The 18,417-nt window shown below is 39.6% G+C and overlaps 1 protein-coding gene across 4 annotated transcripts in view; it reads left to right on the top strand.

Moving 5' to 3' along the window:
- SPOCK3 (SPARC (osteonectin), cwcv and kazal like domains proteoglycan 3) overlaps nucleotides 1-18,417 on the top strand; it is a 149,717-nt gene that overhangs the window by 115,716 nt on the left and 15,584 nt on the right. For 3 of the 4 annotated variants that reach the window (XM_081332498.1, XM_081332496.1, XM_081332499.1), the window contains one exon: nucleotides 12,616-12,732. The exons of the other annotated variant lie outside the window; for it this stretch is intronic. In XM_081332498.1, coding sequence (XP_081188624.1) covers nucleotides 12,616-12,732 — 117 coding nt within the window. The remainder of the gene's footprint in view (nucleotides 1-12,615; nucleotides 12,733-18,417) is intronic. 4 annotated transcript variants of the gene reach the window in all.

The raw sequence follows: 18,417 nt of genomic DNA, 5'->3' as shown, positions 1-18,417 counted from the left end.
TTGTCCTGCTTTGAAGTACGACACCAAAGAATCTTGCCAGATTCTGACATCAGTGCCTATTTTGTACATTCTGGATAACTTAAAACTGTATTGATAGATATAACATTTTTTTCACATAATCTGCACGTCACTTTACTAATAGTTTGCAACACAGGCTGAGAAGAGTGTTCCGTACCAGTGAACCAGGAAGGCTGGAGGCTCAATAGTTTCAGAACATTTTATTCCTTTTATTTCACATTGCAAATTATCATGTTTGCATATCATCAGCTGTTTTTCAAGGAGAAGATTGCTCTGGTCTTGTTTCATTTGCTTAATGGTAGACATATGAAGCAACTTTTTTTCAACATGCTCTCCAGCTTATGAAGCAGCAGATAAATAGGGACCACTGCTTAGCATAATAAAGATATGTCATAAAGGATAATCTTTTCCAATAAATCATATTTATGCTGCTGTTTCTTTTGAAGTAATCCTATGTTGATCTTTGAATATAATGCAGGATTCAGTGACCTGTGTGATTATTAAAAAAAAATCTATAAATAGTGGCAGTATATTGCATAATGAAATTCATATATAGGATCAGTGCTAATACATGGTATTTTTAAATATAATAAAGCAAAAATGTATAAAACAATGTATAAAACTGATATTGCCACCACAATATATCTAAAACACATGAACTATTTGCACCACAGCTATTGAATTACTAACAACCGAGTTTGACAGAAAACAAGAAATGAACTTCACCATATAATATATAACATTCCACAGTGAAGTTTTCTTGCTGTTCTTCGGAGATATCTTCAGCAGTAATGCACTTCTCATGTTACATGAACAACTGAAACAATTTTTCTTCAAGCATCAGTGATTAACAGATTATTTTCTAACTTTCTTCAGCAAAGTCCCAATGTTGACACCGACAGTTACAATACAATACAATACAATACAATACAATACAATACAATACAATACAATACAATACAATACAATACAATACAATACAATACAATACCAGAGTTGGAAGGCACCTTGGAGGTCTTCTAGTCCAACCCCCTGCTCAGGCAGGAAACCCTATACCATTTCAGACAAATGGATGTCCAATCTCTTCTTAAAAACTTAGTGTTGGAGCATTCACAACTTCTGGAGGCAGATTGTTCCACTGATTAATTGTTCTGTCAGGAAATTTCTTCTTAGTTCTAGGTTGCTTCTCTCTTTGATTAGTTTCCATCCATTGCTTCTTGTCCTGCTTTCAGGTGCTTTGGGGAATAGCTTGACTTCCTCTTCTTTGTGGCAGCCCTTGAGATGTTGGAACAGTGCTATCATGTCACCCCATCCTTCTCTTCATTTAAACCAAACAATTCCAGTAAACATTCTTTATATATTTTAGCCTCTAGTCCCCTGATAATCTTTGTTGCTCTTTTCTGCACTCTTTCTACAGTCTTAAACATCTTTTTTACATCATTGTGACCAACACTGGATGCAGTATTCCAAGTGTGGCCTATTCTAGTTTAATCAGTCTCGGTTTTGTGAGTTTTGTAAACAGTATAGATTAGCGATGAAGGTATTAGGGAAAAAAGATGAAGTTAGTTTAAGATGCAATTGATAAAAGAAACTCAAGGATGATAATCTGACAGTTCTTTTCAGCTAAAAACAGTGGAGCTGATAACCATCACACTCACTTCAATCAAATAAATTTACCATATATTATTATTATTATTATTATTATTATTATTATTATTATTATTATTATAATTATATAGTTATATAGATTGTTGCTTAGCATTTCATTGTCCATGTTAAAATGTCCTTGTAGACGTGACACTAAAATAGTTTGCAAAAAATATCTTAATGGGCAAGTTTATAAGTTCTTGCAAAATATGTTTGCACTATAATAGCTTTATTGACAAGTTCATTTAAAGGCGAAGCTAGAATTTACTACAAAATATAGAGTACATAGTCTTCATGATAAGACATTCAATAATATGATAAGAACTGCTTTATGCATATATACAGTCAAAATTTAAGAATTGGTATCTTCATATTCACTGTTATAAAATTTTGATTATTCAGCATGATGAAAATTAATTTAAGCATTTTCCCCCTACTGATTGCTTATCAGTTGTGATACCAGATAGAAATGCTGGCTTATGAAATTGGAAAGAATCTATATATGGTTGTTGAATATTAATACAAGATATAAAAGAAAGAACAATACTTATCATTTTATTAAAATTATAAAACTATATTAGCAATAAAACCCATGCTATGTTTCTATTCAAGAGCCTTGGTGTAGCAGTGGGCTAATGCCTCCTTAAGTAACACCAGCTGCCTGCAATTAGTGCAGGTTCACATCCCACCAGGCTCAAGGTTGACTCAGCCTTCCATCCTTCGGAAGTAGGTAAAATGAGGACCCAGATTGTTGGGGGAAATAAGCTGACTTTGTAAAAATGCCGCTTGGGGGGGGGGGGAAAGCCCTAATAAGCAGGTATATACATAGAATGAAGACTATTGCTAAGCACATTGTGCTTTAGATTGTAAGCTGCCCTGAGTCTTCGGAGAAGGGCGGGATATAAATGGGATTAAAGGACACATAGATTAAGTGCACTGGAATGATTTTGAGTCTTCTAGAAGTGTTTTATAAGCAATATATATATATATATATATATATATATATATATATTTCCTGCTAGTCAGTCTTGACTTCTGGGGGCTACCTAGAATAGTCCTTCTATTTTGTTGGCAGAAGTTTCAGAAGAATTGTCCATTGCTTCCTTCCTGTGGCTGAGAGATAAAGTCACCTAACTGGCTTTGTGCCAGTTAGCCTGGTACTCTAGCTCAGAGGTCCCCAACCTTTTGAGCACCAGGAACCAGTTCCATGGGGAGAGGTTTTTCTGTGGACTGGAGGGTGCATGGTTTTGTGTGCTGCCTGCATCCGATGGATGGGGCTTTGCTTGTTTGTGCAGACCAGTTGCTGGCATGCCATGGATCGGTACCAGTCCATCAACCAGGGGTCGGGAACCCCTGCCCTAGCCATTTCACCAAATTGGCTCTCTTGCATTGTAGTCTTCCAAAATTGTCTATACCAGGGGTAGGCAATCTTGTCTCTTTTATGACTTGTGGACTTGAACTCCCAGAATTCCTGAGCCAGCCACGCTGAGGGAAAAGGAGAGGTTTCCAAGCTGAGTCATGCTGGCTCAGGAATTCTGGGAGTTGAAGTCCACGAGTCATAAAAGAACCAAGGTTGCCTACCCCTGGTCTATACAATATGTACTGATAAGAGCATATATAAATTTAAACACTTCACCCTCTGTGCCAATATAGATAATCAGACCAGAAATAATAATATGATTAACATAGACACATACATCACAGAGATACCAGACATCTCCCCCTCCATATACACAATGAGGACCAAGGATGTTATTGAAATGTTTTGCTTTTCCACTTACTGTAAGTGACTGCCAGCATTTTACAAGAAACAGAGAAGAATCCTAGATATGTGAAAAGGTACAAATTAGTAAAATAAATTCATAAAAGGAAAAAAAAGTCAAACAATTCAAAACAATTCAGCCTTCATCTCAAAACACGTAAACAGTTGTCTTGAGGGCATAACTATAAAGTCTATGAACTGTTAACCACAAAGGATAAAGGAATGCAAAAGAAAAGTTTCTCAAATTTAAATATTTCAAGTGAAATATTTAATGTAAAACACCCATAAATAAACTCACAAAAAACAAAACACCACAATATTTAATATGACAACAAAGGGCAGAAAACAAAAAACTAATAACTATGAAGGAAAGAATGAAGAGCCACAGAGGCACCTAAGAGAAATGGCAGACATTAAGCTAGAAATAGATAAAATAAATAATGTATGAAACAGGATCTTAGAGCTGCACCACTTTCTTCCTAATGCCTTCGTCTCTCAGTTGCCACCACTGGTATAAATTCAAGCCACTGAAAGAAGTACAAAATTTAAGATAAACATATCTTGCCCCCAACCCCTCCCCCTGTGTACTTAGTAAATAAATAGCTCAGATCTGTCTTGACCTGTCTGTTCTCCATGCTGTAAATATTGACATAATCCTGTAGTTCTTGATGACAGAATGAGACATGTTTGACAACAGCATGGAGACAATTTGATCAAATTCTTGTACTGTGTATCTAATTTAAATTGAAAACATTTTAAATTTTCTGCTAAATTAATCATGGACAGAATGCCTCTATGTAACATTAATTTAAAGAGGTAAAAAAGCTGTACTTTCCTGGTATTTCAGCCGTATTTATGTTAATTATAACACAGAATAACAAGGTTACAAAACTCAAACAGGTGAGTAGCAAATCATATGGCTTTTATTTGCAATTTCTATTCTGTTCTGTTCTAATAAAACACAAAGCATTTATTTGCTTTCTGTTTTTTTGTAAAGTAAAGAAATAAAGCTGTCATGTAGAATAGTAGCACCCAAGTAGCATTGGGTTGGGGTTCTTTCCTTCTACAAACTGTAATGCTTCTATTTTCTTTCTAGTTTGACATGATTAACGAGTATTTAGACTCTGAACATGTAGAGCTTCATGTGAGCTGATAAAATAATGTTCTGATTGGAGTGAATTAAAGGTTATTTAAACCTCGTTTCAGAGCTATGTATGTAGGGCCTTTACTTGGCTTTCCCAAAAGTTTTTTTCTACTTACCGCTTAAGTCTGAACAAGAAGGAAGTTTTACATAATAAGGTGGCCTACCTTATTATGTTTTTCTGTCTTGCAATGGCCCATCATTTAATTTGCAAAATGACATGGCTGCAAATTAGGTAATTTGGTAAAGTAATTAGCTTCAATTATTGTCCAAGGCAACCAAGATGTCAGGTAGCAATCTATCAAGCTTCCAATGAGTCTGTCTCAATAGTTGAAGAATGAAGGTAGAATAAAACCATATCATAGACAGCAACTAATTATTTAGTTTTCTTCCTAGTTTTGGAAGTCTTAGAATTGTATTCATGGAAAGTTGAAATAAAACTCTCTGATAAACGGAAAGACAAAAAGGATAAGTACAAAAAATGGAAAGAAAACTAAGGCACAATACCAACAAATAGCCTGAACTTGCAAAAGTGAAGTCAGGAAAGCTAAGGCTTAGAATGAAGTAAGACTTGTAACAAATGTCAAAAATAATTTTTAAAAGACTTTCAACATATTAAAAAAAAAAGAAAAAAGTCAAGGAAATTATCGGTCCACTAATGAGAGAAGATGGCAAGGAAGTAAGAAGTGGTAGACAGAAATCAGAGCTACTTAATATATTCTTTACATCTATCTTCGTGCAAAAAATAATATAGTCCAACCTACCAAAACATAATCGTAAAAGACAGACTAGGAATACAAATTAAGTAAGAAAATGGTAAGAGAACACCTGTCCACTTAAAATAAGTTCACCAGGACCTGACAGATTATATTCCAGAGTTCTGAAGGAGCTGGCAGATGTGATCTTGGAATCATTGAACCATATCTTTCAAAGCTCCTGGATTACCAAGGAATTACCAGAGGATTGCAAAAGAACCAGAAGTTTGCAAAAGGGGGGCGGGAAATCTAGGAAACTACAGATCAATCAGCCTGACATCAATACTTGGAAAGATCCTAGAAAAGATAAGCAACAGGCGAACACCTAGAAGCAAGCAAAGTTATAACCAGAAGCCAACATGGGTTTGTCAAAAACAGATTATGCCAAATAAATCTTATTTTATCCTTTGACAAAGTGACTAAATTAGGGGATCAGTAAAATGTAATGAAGGTTGGAACACTTTCCATCAATTCTCCAGGACAAGAGAGAGGCAAAATTTCACCACCACTTTTTAAACTATTCATTTAAGTACATTTTTCACAGTGACATATCAAATGTTGTATGACTTTATAAAATAAATGAAATCTGTAAGCCCTAATCTTTAATGTTGCCCCAGACCTAGGCCTTCCGCTGGGTTTTATAAAACCTTTTCGCTTTAGGCCTCCACCGCCATGTGCAAAAAAAAAAGGTTCAATCAATCAATTTCAACTTCTTGCGGGGAAAAAAAAAGATCTCGCAAAGTTAGAATTGACTGATTGAACTTTTTAGACCCATCCAGTCTGCTGTTACCACCATGGCCACGCCCACCCAATGGGCCAGGCCCACCTGGCACCCAATGATACATAAGTGGGCTTTGGGTTGCAGTTTGGGCACTCGGTCTCTAAAAGGTTCGCCATCACTGTACTATAGCATCCTTGTGGAAATCTGTTATCATTCACTGGCAAAGACATGCATGGATTCTGATAATACAGAAAGGGGACAAATTCTTTTGGAATAATAGTTATCTCTACAACCCATCAACTATATTTGCTATTCATATACAGCAGGGGTGTCAAACTCAATTTCATTGAGGGCCACATCAGCATTGTGGTTGCCCTCAGGGGGCTGGGTGGGCATGGCCAGGGTGGGCGTGGCGTACTGGATGGGCATGGCTAGAGTGCATATGGCCTACTGGATGGGCATGGCCAGCTCTACATCGTTTGCATCAAGGGTGCCTATGGGGGCCTGGGCAGGAGTGGGACAGATTTGAAGGTCTCTGGCAGAAGGAGGGTCTCTGGGCCAGGGCCAAGGCAGTGGGGGCCATTCCCTCACTGTTTCCAGGATGGCTTCGTGGGCCACATGAAACCACTTCGCGGGCCAGATCCGGCCCCCGGCCCTTGTGTTTGACATGTCTGATATACAGCATATTAATAAGAAGTATCTTTGAACAGTTCTCTGCAATATAGTACTTCTAAAAACAACACTATCATATTTGAAATATTATTTTATCTTGCTTTTATTTAGCCATCTATTCATTTATTCGCATCTAACTTTCCTTTTGGGAAAGGCAGTGGGTTGGGGTTTTTTTCACTTCTCAGCATAAAAAAATGCATATACACTTTTTCTGCCTTTAACAGGAATAATTAAATAAAAAAAAATAACATGGAATATACTCAAGCTCAGATAGTATCTTTGCTTTTGCAGTTTTCATGGCAACAACCCACTGCTAGCTATGTGATGAATTATGAACTACATGGTACAGGTTTATTAAAAATCTCACCAATTCAGTATGTAGCATGTAGGCCACACACTTGAACATTATTTCATATTATTTCACATACATCCCTATCATAGAAAATGTTACAACACATGGTGGCTAGGTTAAAATTCTTTGTACAGGCATTTTTAAAAATTTCTTTTCTTAAATTTCTGATTCTTGATGTTTATCAGTTTCGAATTATTTTTCTGTGTGGATTAGGAAGTGGCTCACTCTTCAAGAACAATTCTATTTCATTTGTACAGTTTCACTTGTATAGCTTTGAAAACCATTGTACTTGCCCTCAGGATGCAATTATCTGTTTTCTGCAGTTTTGTTATTAGTATGTATAGAATGCTACAGAATTGTGCTGTATATAATTTTAACAGATTATTTGACAACTGGTAGAGTTGTTTTGAACATAATCACTTAAAGACATGCTCTCTGTTGAAGGTAAATGCTCTTTCAGTTATTATGAACTCCCAGATATCTAAAATTCTATAGATACTGCATGCTGAACTTCATTTAAACTCTTTTTGAGACAACATTCATGTTTTTGTTTTTGATTTGAAACATGTTATTTTATTCAAGTCAAATGACTGATGTTATAACTTGCAATGCTTTGTTAGATGCACATTTTACATGAAAAATGAAGACATTTTTCATACTTGTTTTCATGAATCCATAGTATGAAATACAATTAGATTTTGCACTAAAAATTAAAGCAGTGAGGAAAAATCTGCAATTCCAAAAATCATGATTGTAATCACTATATTTCTGTATATTCAAATGCCAACTCCAAATTGTAGCATTTATTTAATGTGAAACCAAATGCAGCAGTTGGTTCCATTTTGCATTTATACATTATGGAAATAATTTACCGGACATGAATGAAAGATTCCCTCCATACTGGTTATATATGTTGATTTTTATATACCCAGTGTAGACTTTTAAGATGGTCAACTAAAATAGCATTTTATCCATATTCATTATTTTAGTGCTTGCTGGAATTGATTGTAAGAGCACAACTCAGTATTACACCAAAAGGAAAGCACTTCTTGGCAGATTCCTGAGTGGATTCATCTGATTTAATATGCATTTTTGATTACTGTATAACCTTCTAGAACCTTTACAGTCTGTCTTTGTCATTAATGATTCATCTGCCAAGCTGTTGGTTGAAATATCAGTCTGAATTACCTCATCTTGACCTATTTTAAATCAATAGAGACCAATATGTACTATTAATTTAAGGAGCGTGCCTTCATAAAAAGACAAAGATTTTTCATTTGAAGGAAAAAAGTATACTCTGCAATTTAGAGTAACTAAATGTAATCCTGCAAGCTCAATCTGGCATTCTGGCAGTAGCAGAGCCCAAGAACTTAATTGCGTTATTTACTATTACATAGTTAGCCATATAATTAGGCAATGTAGATCCAGTAGTGTCAGTATGTTTTTTTCTCTTAAGGACTGCTACTCTTAACTAGTTTTGTCAACTGTCCAGTTGGCAGATCCAGCAAAAGAAACTCCTGGAATATTATTTTACCAAGAGTATAAACTTTATTGAGTGTACCATATTTGCACAGACAAAGCAAAACCAGCTCTGGGTTTCCCATGCAAAAGCTAGCATAGTTAATTCCCCACTTTCCATATAGGCCACCCACAGTCATTATGCCCACCAATCACTTGTGTTCATTTTGTTATGGGAACCAGCCAGCCACGCTAGTCCATCTGCTCGATGTATCCTTGGGTTGAAGCACTGTCCCACGGGAACAGACGATGGTCAGATGCAATTCTCCCCATCCTTAAATTCCATCCCACATCCTCCTTTTTCTTTGTGAAGCTGCAAGCAAAGAGGAATATAGATGCAAATCAGTCTTGACAAGTTTAAATACTCATCTAATCTATTCCTAATATTATTCCTAACTTTCAGGTTTGTTTTGTCAGCTGTACAGGTACCAGCCATAGTCAGCTGCTCTGTACATTCAATATATCTTAATGTTTTTTCCTGTGTTCATCACATCTAAAACAACCAGTAGGATGTTACAGAACTGGAGGAGAAGAGTATTGCCATACTCTCTTATTCCAAATTAAACTATTCAAAGCTGCTCCTAATTGTTGTAGTATGTGCATTTTTTGTTTGTTTGTTTGTTTGGGGGAATAGATTAAAAAATATTCTTTGAAGTGTTAGGAGGTTTGTGTTATCTGGAATCTATAGTATATATATTTTCACCAATTCAGTTCTTTAGCAACTGGAAATGGTTAATTACTAAATACTTGGAAGCTTAGCTAGAGCTGGTAGGAAGAAAGCACAGGTCTGTAATGGTCAGTGGTTTCTTGATAGATCAGTTAATTTATTATAATTAGACTGTATTTATAATTTATTATAATAAATTTCTTGTTTATGGTAAAAAAATATTTCAACTTTTTGTTATATATTATTCTAGCTTTCAGTTTATAAAAATGTAATGTGGTTAATACATCGATATCATATCTTAATTTATTCATAATGTTTCAAACACAGAAGTGGTCACCAAGATGGAAACATATTAAGATACTTATTAGACCTCCTCTGCTTTATCGTGATTTTAGCAGTACCTGCATGTATATAAATGAAGCCCTACAGCACAAACACTCTTTTCCAACAACCCAAGAGATGTCTCTACACATGGACATCACCAGACGGTCAACACAGAAATCAGAATGACTATGTGCTCTGCAGCCAAAGATGGAGAAGCTCTATACAGTCAGTAAAAACAAGACCAGGAGCTGACTGTGGCTTAGACCATGAGCTTATCGTTGCAAAGTTTAGGCTTAAACTGAACAAAATAGGGAAAAGCACTAGGCCACTCAGGTATGAATTAAATCGTATCCCTGTTGAATATACAGTAGAGGTGACAAATAGATTTAAGGAATTAGATCTGATAGACAGAGTGCCTGAAGAACTATGGACAGAGGTTCGTAACATTGTAGAACAGGTAGCAACCAAAACCATCCCAAAGAAAAAGAAATGCAAGAAAGCAAAATGGCTGTCTGACGAAGCTTTGCAAATAGCTGAGGAAAGGAGGGAAGTGAAAGGCAAGGGAGAAAAAGAAAGATATGCCCAATTGAGTGCAGAATTCCAGAGAATAGCTAGAAGAGATAAGAATGCCTTCTTAAATGGACAGTGCAAAGAAATAGAAGAAAACAATAGAATAGGGAGGACCAGAGATCTCTTCAAGAAAATTGGAGAGATGAAGGGAATGTTTCATGCAAAAACGGGCATGATAAAGGACCAAAATGGCAGGGACCTAACAGAGGCAGAAGAGATTAAGAAGAGGTGGCAAAATTACACAGAAGAACTATACAAGAATGAGCTTAACGTCCCTGATAACCACAATGAGGTGGTCATTGACCTCAAGCCAGACATCCTAGAATGTGAAGTGAAGTGGGCCTTAGAAAAACTGAGCAACAACAAAGCTAGTGGAGGTGACAGTATTCCAGCTGAGCTATTCAAAATCTTAAAAGACGAAGCAGTAAAAGTGCTACACTCAATTTGCCAGCAAATTTGGAAAACTCAACAGTGGCCACAGGATTGGAAAAGATCAGTTTACATTCCAATTCCAAAGAAAGCTAATGCCAAAGAATGTTCAAACTATCGCACCATTGTAATCATTTCCCATGCTAGTAAAGTTATGCTTAAAATCCTACAAGCTAGACTCCAGCAGTATGTGGATCGAGAACTACCAGAAGTACAGGCAGGATTTCGAAGAGGCAGAGGAACTAGAGATCAAATTGCCAACATATGCTGGATCATGGAGAAAGCTAGGGAGTTCCAGAAAAACATCTACTTCTGCTTCATTGACTATGCTAAAGCCTTTGATTGTGTGGATCATAACAAACTGTGACAAGTTCTTAAAGAGATGGGAGTACCAGACCATCTTATTTGTCTCTTGAGAAGCCTATATGTGGGTCAAGGAGCAACAGTGAGAACTGGACACGGAACCACTGACTGGTTCAAAATTGGGAAAAGAGTCCGGCAAGGCTGTATACTGTCACCCTGCCGGTTTAACTTATATGCAGAGCACATCATGAGAAAGGCAGGGCTAGATGAATCAAAAGTTGGAATTAAGATTGCCGGGAGAAATATCAACAACCTAAGATATGCAGATGATACCACTCTAATGGCAGAAAGTGAAGAAGAACTAAAGAGCCTCCTGTTGCGGGTGAAGAAGGAGAGTGCAAAAGTTGGGCTGAAACTTAACATTAAGAAAACCAAGATCATGGCATCCAGCCGTCTCAATTCCTGGCAAATAGATGGGGAAGAAATGGAGGTAGTGACAGATTTTATTTTCCTGGGCTCCAAGATCACTGCAGATGGAGGCTGTAGCCAAGAAATTAAAAGACGCTTGCTCCTGGGGAGGAAAGCCATGGCAAATCTAGACAGCACACTAAAAAGTGAGTCCTGAGTCCTTCGGGAGAAGGGTGGTATATAAATATAATAAAACTAAACTAACTAAACTAAACTAAAAAGCAGAGACATCACCCTGCCAACAAAAGTGCGTATAGTCAAGGCTATGGTCTTCCCAGTTGCAATGTATGGCTGTGAAAGTTGGACCATAAGAAAGGCTGAGTGCCAAAGAATTGAGGCCTTTGAACTATGGTGCTGGAGAAGACTCCTGCAAGTCTCTTGGACTGCAAGGCAATCAAACCGGTCAGTCCTAGAGGAGATCAACCCTGACTGCTCTTTAGAAGGCCAGATCCTAAAGTTGAAACTCAAATACTTTGGCCATCTAATGAGAAGGAAGGACTCACTGGAGAAGAGCCTATTGCTGGGAAAGATTGAGGGCAAGAGAAGAAGGGGACAACAGAGAATGAAGTGGCTGGACGGAGTCACTGAAGCAGTAGGCGTGAGCTTAAATGGACTCCAGAAGATGGTAGAGGACAGGAAGGCCTGGAGGAACATTGGCCATGGTGTCGCGATGGGTCTGACACACACACACACACACAAACATACATATATATATATATATATATATATATATATATATATATATATATATATATATATATATATATATATGTATATATATATATATATAATGTTTAGTTTAAATAGCATATTCTTATCTCTTTTTCATAAAACTTGAGATTCATTGAAGCCAAATAGAGAGCTTGATAGACAAAAGAGTTTTCTATCGCATCGCACATTTGATGAATTCACTTCCAGTGATTATAATCAATGGCTATGTGCTTTCCAAATATATCCAGTTGGCCATTGTGTGACATGGAAATTTGAATGAGATAGAAATCTAGGCAGATTCAGTAAGACCCTTTTTATGGTTTTATTTTGTAATTTTAAAGGGTTATAAATAATTTATAAAGGAATAATTGCAAATAAAACTTTTCAAAGACTTTATGTAAATTACATTTTATAAAAAAATTTATAGAAAAAGAAAGAGGGAATAGAAGTTATAACAAAATGATTGCCTGTAGCTACTTTCCACTTATTTACAATATGAAAGATTTAATTTTTAGGCAGCCTGTGGAGATTAAAGGGCGTTTTATTTTGCTTTTCAGCATGTGGCGACTTGGAGTTCAGAGAAGTTGCAAATCGATTGAGAGACTGGTTCAAGGCCCTTCATGAGAGTGGAATTCAGAAGAGAGCTAGACTTTTGCAAAGGCCTGAAAGAAGCAGTAAGCACTTAACAATTTTTAATATGTCTCTGGAAGAATCTCTGATTTAGAAGGAATTTTATTTTTCATTAAACTTCAAACTTTGTTTTCCTAAACCCTTTCTAGGATGCTTTCGATAAATTCATGTTCTTAAAATGTTGCCCTGCAGATAATAGAAGCATGTGTATGTATTAGCATGTAACAGTATACACCTAGATTTATCAACAGGTTCTGCACCCTTATGAATGGATGGATGGATGGATGGATGGATGGATGGATGGATGGATGGATGGATGGATGGATGGATTGCTAGGCCATTTCATTCAACTGCTAGGATACAGCGGTCTGTATACAGTACTATTAATTAATGTCTTTCTGTTAAAGCAGCATGTCCATTAAACCTGAATGGGGTTTCATGTATGCATATACATTTTATGCATATTGCACATGTGCATAAAATAGGAATGGGATTTAACATATGATAAGTTTATACATTTTATACATACATAAAATGGAAATGGGATTTTACACAAGCATAATTATTTATATTCTACAAATATCAGCCCTGAGGGCAGAACTCCAATTTTTGGAGCATGGAATTATATTAGGTAGAATTGATTTCACTGATGAATGTTACTTTGCTGTCAGACAGCACTGGACAGCACTGGACTGAAGTGGCAGATAGTATTCAATAGCATATAGTAACATAACAATTGTTAATAAATGGTACTATCTTAACAGAGAAATAAAATCAAAACTAGCAGAATTTGTAATTATTTCTAGGCTGTGTTTATGAGGTTATGAACAGTGACATGCTTGACAATGGATTTCCTACTGAAGAACATTGGGAAGCCTACAGAGAAAATCTACTTTAGCAGATTTTGCAAGCGTTAAAACTGGACTCTTCAGTAATACAACAAGCCAATTCCTGTCTTGTTTAATACATGCTTTCTGCTGTTAATTGCTTTCCTTGTTAGTTTCATTATTTACACTTTTAAATATTCTGAATATTTGTTCATGTTGGTTTAATTTCAGGTACTTATTTGTACAGATTTGCATTAGATTTTAATTGTATTTTATTTCTTTGTGTGACTGCAACAGTGCATATATAATTTATGCACCATTGCATTATAATTCAGTAGTAGTGAGACCGATACACACAGGATCCAGGTTTATGTTATTCATTGGCAGGAAAGGGAATATTTGAACATGATATCAAGTGGTAAAACTGAACAGACTATTTCTTTAATTCTTGTTCCAAAATTATTTATTTATTTTTATTAAGAAAATATATCTGGCTGTCCAACTCACACTGACCCTGTGCTACTTATGAGGATAGAACAAAATGAAAGAACGAAGCGGTCTTCATATTTAAAAATAACTATTTTAACTATCACCTTTTTAAAAACAAACCATATTATATAGAATAGATTTCAAAGCAATGTTTTGATTCAGCCCCTTTCATGGATTGCTGCATTGTAATGGTGAAGAAGATTTTCCAAGGATGCTATGAGTTCTATTGTTGAGAATGTAGCTTCCCCTCCCCCCCCCCCAAGAATTCATCCACAATTGTGATGAATCATGGATGAGGAACTAAATTTTACACAAGGAAACAACAACCTGATGCAATATTCTTCCAAGAAAACCAAGTGGATATTTATAACCATGACAGTATCAACATCATACTGGAAAATGAGCTTCCATCTTGGAAGGCATTTGGTTTAAAAAGCTTTCAGACAGAGCAGAAGGAAGATCCAAATGGCATTGAATATAATAGGAACTAAAACTGCTTGCATTTCTACTGGTTTTCTGCATTTAAAATTGAAGTTATGCTAAGTAAGGAAAAACTCAAGTACAGTGAAAACCATTTTCATCAAAAATAAGTTTATCAATATTGATCATTGGAAACATTGATTATATAAAATTTGTTATTATTTTGGAAATTTTAGAAATAAATATACAACAGCCAAAATGCTTGGTAGCTGGAAAGTCTCCACATTAGTTGAGTTTTCACAAGCTATCAATTTGTCTGATTTCAGGAAGACAACCAAATGTTATTCATATATTTTGTATTTTTCTTACATGCAGTTGCCAAGCACTTTTTGAGATTGTATATATGATGAAATTCCCTTTCATTCCTTTGTAAAGTTTGATGATAGTTTACATAATGTAGATATCTCTATTTGTGTTTTTTCCTGTTAAGTTTCTGTAATATGTTGTGTTTTGTATGTATGGTTTTGTAATACGTTGTGAGCTTTGGAGAATCTATTTATTGCAACAGAAAAATCTCAGTCTAAAATGTATCATATATTCATGAAAGCATCCTTTTGAAAGATGACAAATTGATCCCAGCCTGATTAAAAGCAGCCATTATATACCTAGTTACAATTATTATTTTACCCAAATTTCTGAGGAGCTGAATATCTTCTTTGCCCGCTACGAGGTAAAAAGACCAGACCCCGTAGCCTCTGCTGGCCGGCCTTCTGACTCTCAGCCACTCACCCTGTGTGAACACCAAGTGAGAGCTGTATTGAAGGCTGTGAATCCCAGCAAAGCCGCAGGCCAAGACGGGGTGCTGAGGATAGTGGTCAGGAATTGTGCCGACCAATTAGCAGGGGTCCTGACAAGGATTTTTAACATCTCCTTGCAAACAGCCTGTGTACCATCGTGCTTGAAAGCAGCTACCATTGTCCCAGTCCCCAAGAAAACTGCAGTTGAGTGCCTGAATGACTACAGACCTATTGCATTAACGTCTGTAGTCATGAAATGCTTGGAAAGATTGGTTCTCCAACATCTTAGGACTTGCCTCCCACTGGACTTTGATAAACATCAATTTGCCTACAGGGGAAATAGGTCGACAGAGGATGCCATAGCTACTGCTTTACACTCTGTAGCAAGTCATCTCGAGAAACCTGGAAGTTATGTCAGGATGCTTTTTGTTGACTACAACTCGGCTTTCAACACCATTTTGCCGAGCATTCTCATCGAGAAGCTGACTGACTTGAAATTCTCCCCCGCCATCTGCGATTGGATTCAAGACTTTCTTAGGGACCGGTTACAAACAGTGAGGGTCGGGTCTGCTTTGTCCACCTCCCTGAAGCTTTGCACTGGCACACCACAGGGCTGTGTGCTTAGCCCCTACCTGTACTCTTTATACACATATGATTGTGTATCATCTGACCCATCCACTGCGATAAGTTCGCAGATGATACAACTGTGGTGGGTCTTATTACAGGTGGGGATGAGACAGCATACAGGGCGGAGGTACAAAAACTATCCATATGGTGTAGTAACAACAACTTGCACCTAAACATCGGCAAGACAAAAGAGATGGCTTTAGACTTCCGGAGAAAAAAGGAGGAACCTGCCCCACTTTACATCAGGGATGACTGTGTGGAGAGAGTTTCCTCCTTTAAATTTCTGGGAGTCTACCTCTGTGAAGATCTGACCTGGAAAGTTAATACAACCCAGGTGGCTAGAAAGGCCCAACAGAGGCTTCACTTTCTTAGGGTCTTGCGGAAGAGCAGGGTAGAACAATGGTTTATGACCCTCTTTTACCGGTCTACTATAGAGAGTGTCCTCTCGTATGGTATTGTGGTTTGGTATGCTGGTCTGACAGCCGCGGACAGGAAAGTATTACAGAGGGTAGTGAGCACAGCACAAGACATTGTGGGCTGTTCCCTGACACCACTGGATGACATTGCCAGGGCTCGTTGCCTTGGAAAAGTGAGGAAAATTCTCAGGGATGACTCACACCCTGGACGGTATCTACTCTCCTACCATTGGGTAGGAGATATAGGAATATAGCCAGCCATACCAACAGGCTGAAAAACAGCTTTTATCCATGGGCTGTTAGGCTTTTGAATGGGATATACCGTATATACTTGAGTATAAGCCGATTTTTTCAGCCCACTTTTTGGGCTGAAAAATTCCACTTCGGCTTATACTCCAGTCAACAAAAAAACTTACCGAGGACTTGTGCGCGGCCGAGGCTTTGGTGCTTCCGGGATCGCGCGCACCTCTCCCAAGCCACCGCCATCCGGAGACCTGCCGAAGTTTGGGGAGGTTTGGGCGCCTCCCCAAACCTCCCCAAACGTCGGCAGGTCTCCGTTCCTCCTGCCGACGTTTGGGGAGGTTTGGGCGCCTCCCCAAACCTCCCCAAACGTCGGCAGGTCTCCGGACCTCCGCGCCTTGCCTGCCTGCTTCTTTCCGCAGCGGAAAGAAGCAGGCAGGCAGGGCGCGGAGGAACGGAGACCTGCCGACGTTTGGGGAGGTTTGGGCGCCTCCCCAAACCTCCCCAAACGTCGGCAGGTCTCCGTTCCTCCTGCCGACGTTTGGGGAGGTTTGGGCGCCTCCCCAAACCTCCCCAAACGTCGGCAGGTCTCCGTTCCTCCGCGCAGACCTGCCGACGTTTGGGGAGGTTTGGGCGCCTCCCCAAACCTCCCCAAACGTCGGCAGGTCTCCGTTCCTCCTGCCGACGTTTGGGGAGGTTTGGGCGCCTCCCCAAACCTCGGCAGGTCTCCGTTCCTCCGCGCAGACCTGCCGAGGTTTGGGGAGGTTTGGGGAGGCGCCCAAACCTCCCCAAACGTCGGCAGGAGGAACGGAGACCTGCCGAGGTTTGGGGAGGTTTGGGGAGGCGCCCAAACCTCCCCAAACGTCGGCAGGTCTGTGCGGAGGAACGGAGACCTGCCGAGGTTTGGGGAGGTTTGGGGAGGCGCCCAAACCTCCCCAAACGTCGGCAGGAGGAACGGAGACCTGCCGACGTTTGGGGAGGCGCCCAAACCTCCCCAAACGTCGGCAGGAGGAACGGAGACCTGCCGAGGTTTGGGGAGGCGCCCAAACCTCCCCAAACGTCGGCAGGAGGAACGGAGACCTGCCGATGTTTGGGGAGGTTTGGGGAGACGCCCAAACCTCCCCAAACGTCGGCAGGTCTGCGCGGAGGAACGGAGACCTGCCGACGTTTGGGGAGGTTTGGGGAGGCGCCCAAACCTCCCCAAACGTCGGCAGGAGGAACGGAGACCTGCCGATGTTTGGGGAGGTTTGGGGAGGCGCCCAAACCTCCCCAAACGTCGGCAGGTCTGCACGGAGGAACGGAGACCTGCCGACGTTTGGGGAGGTTTGGGGAGGCGCCCAAACCTCCCCAAACGTCGGCAGGAGGAACGGAGACCTGCCGACGTTTGGGGAGGTTTGGGGAGGAGCCCAAACCTCCCCAAACGTCGGCAGGTCTTCGTTCCTCCGCACCCTGCCTGCCTGCTTCTTTCCGCAGCGGAAAGAAGCAGGCAGGCAGGGCGCGGAGGTCCGGAGACCTGCCGACGTTTGGGGAGGTTTGGGGAGGTGCGCGCGCACCTCCCCAAACCTCCCCAAACTTCGGCAGGTCTCCGGACGGCGATGGCTTGGGAGAGGTGCGCGCGATCCTGGAAGCACCGAAGCCTCGGCCACGCGCAAGTCCTCGGTAAGCTCCGGGCGGTCAGTTGCTTCGCGTCTCCTGAGGGAAGGGGGGGCGACTGGACCGGGCGTGTTTCCTCGCCTACTGGGCGCCGCGATTTGCCCGGGGAATGCGCGGGCCCTGAATGGCAGCGTGGAGCGAGGAAGCGGACAGCCAGGGCTTCCCCGAGAGCCACGGCCACACAGGGTATTCCTGTGTATTCAGGCTTGCAAAATGGCGGATCGAGCCTCTGCTGGCGGCAGAGGCTTGCAGAATGGCGG

Source organism: Vipera berus (genome assembly GCF_964194415.1).
Source record: "Vipera berus genome assembly, chromosome: 7".
Classification (NCBI taxonomy): domain Eukaryota; kingdom Metazoa; phylum Chordata; class Lepidosauria; order Squamata; family Viperidae; genus Vipera; species Vipera berus.
Note: the sequence above shows the minus strand (reverse complement) of the source record. Positions and strands in the feature narration are given on the sequence as shown.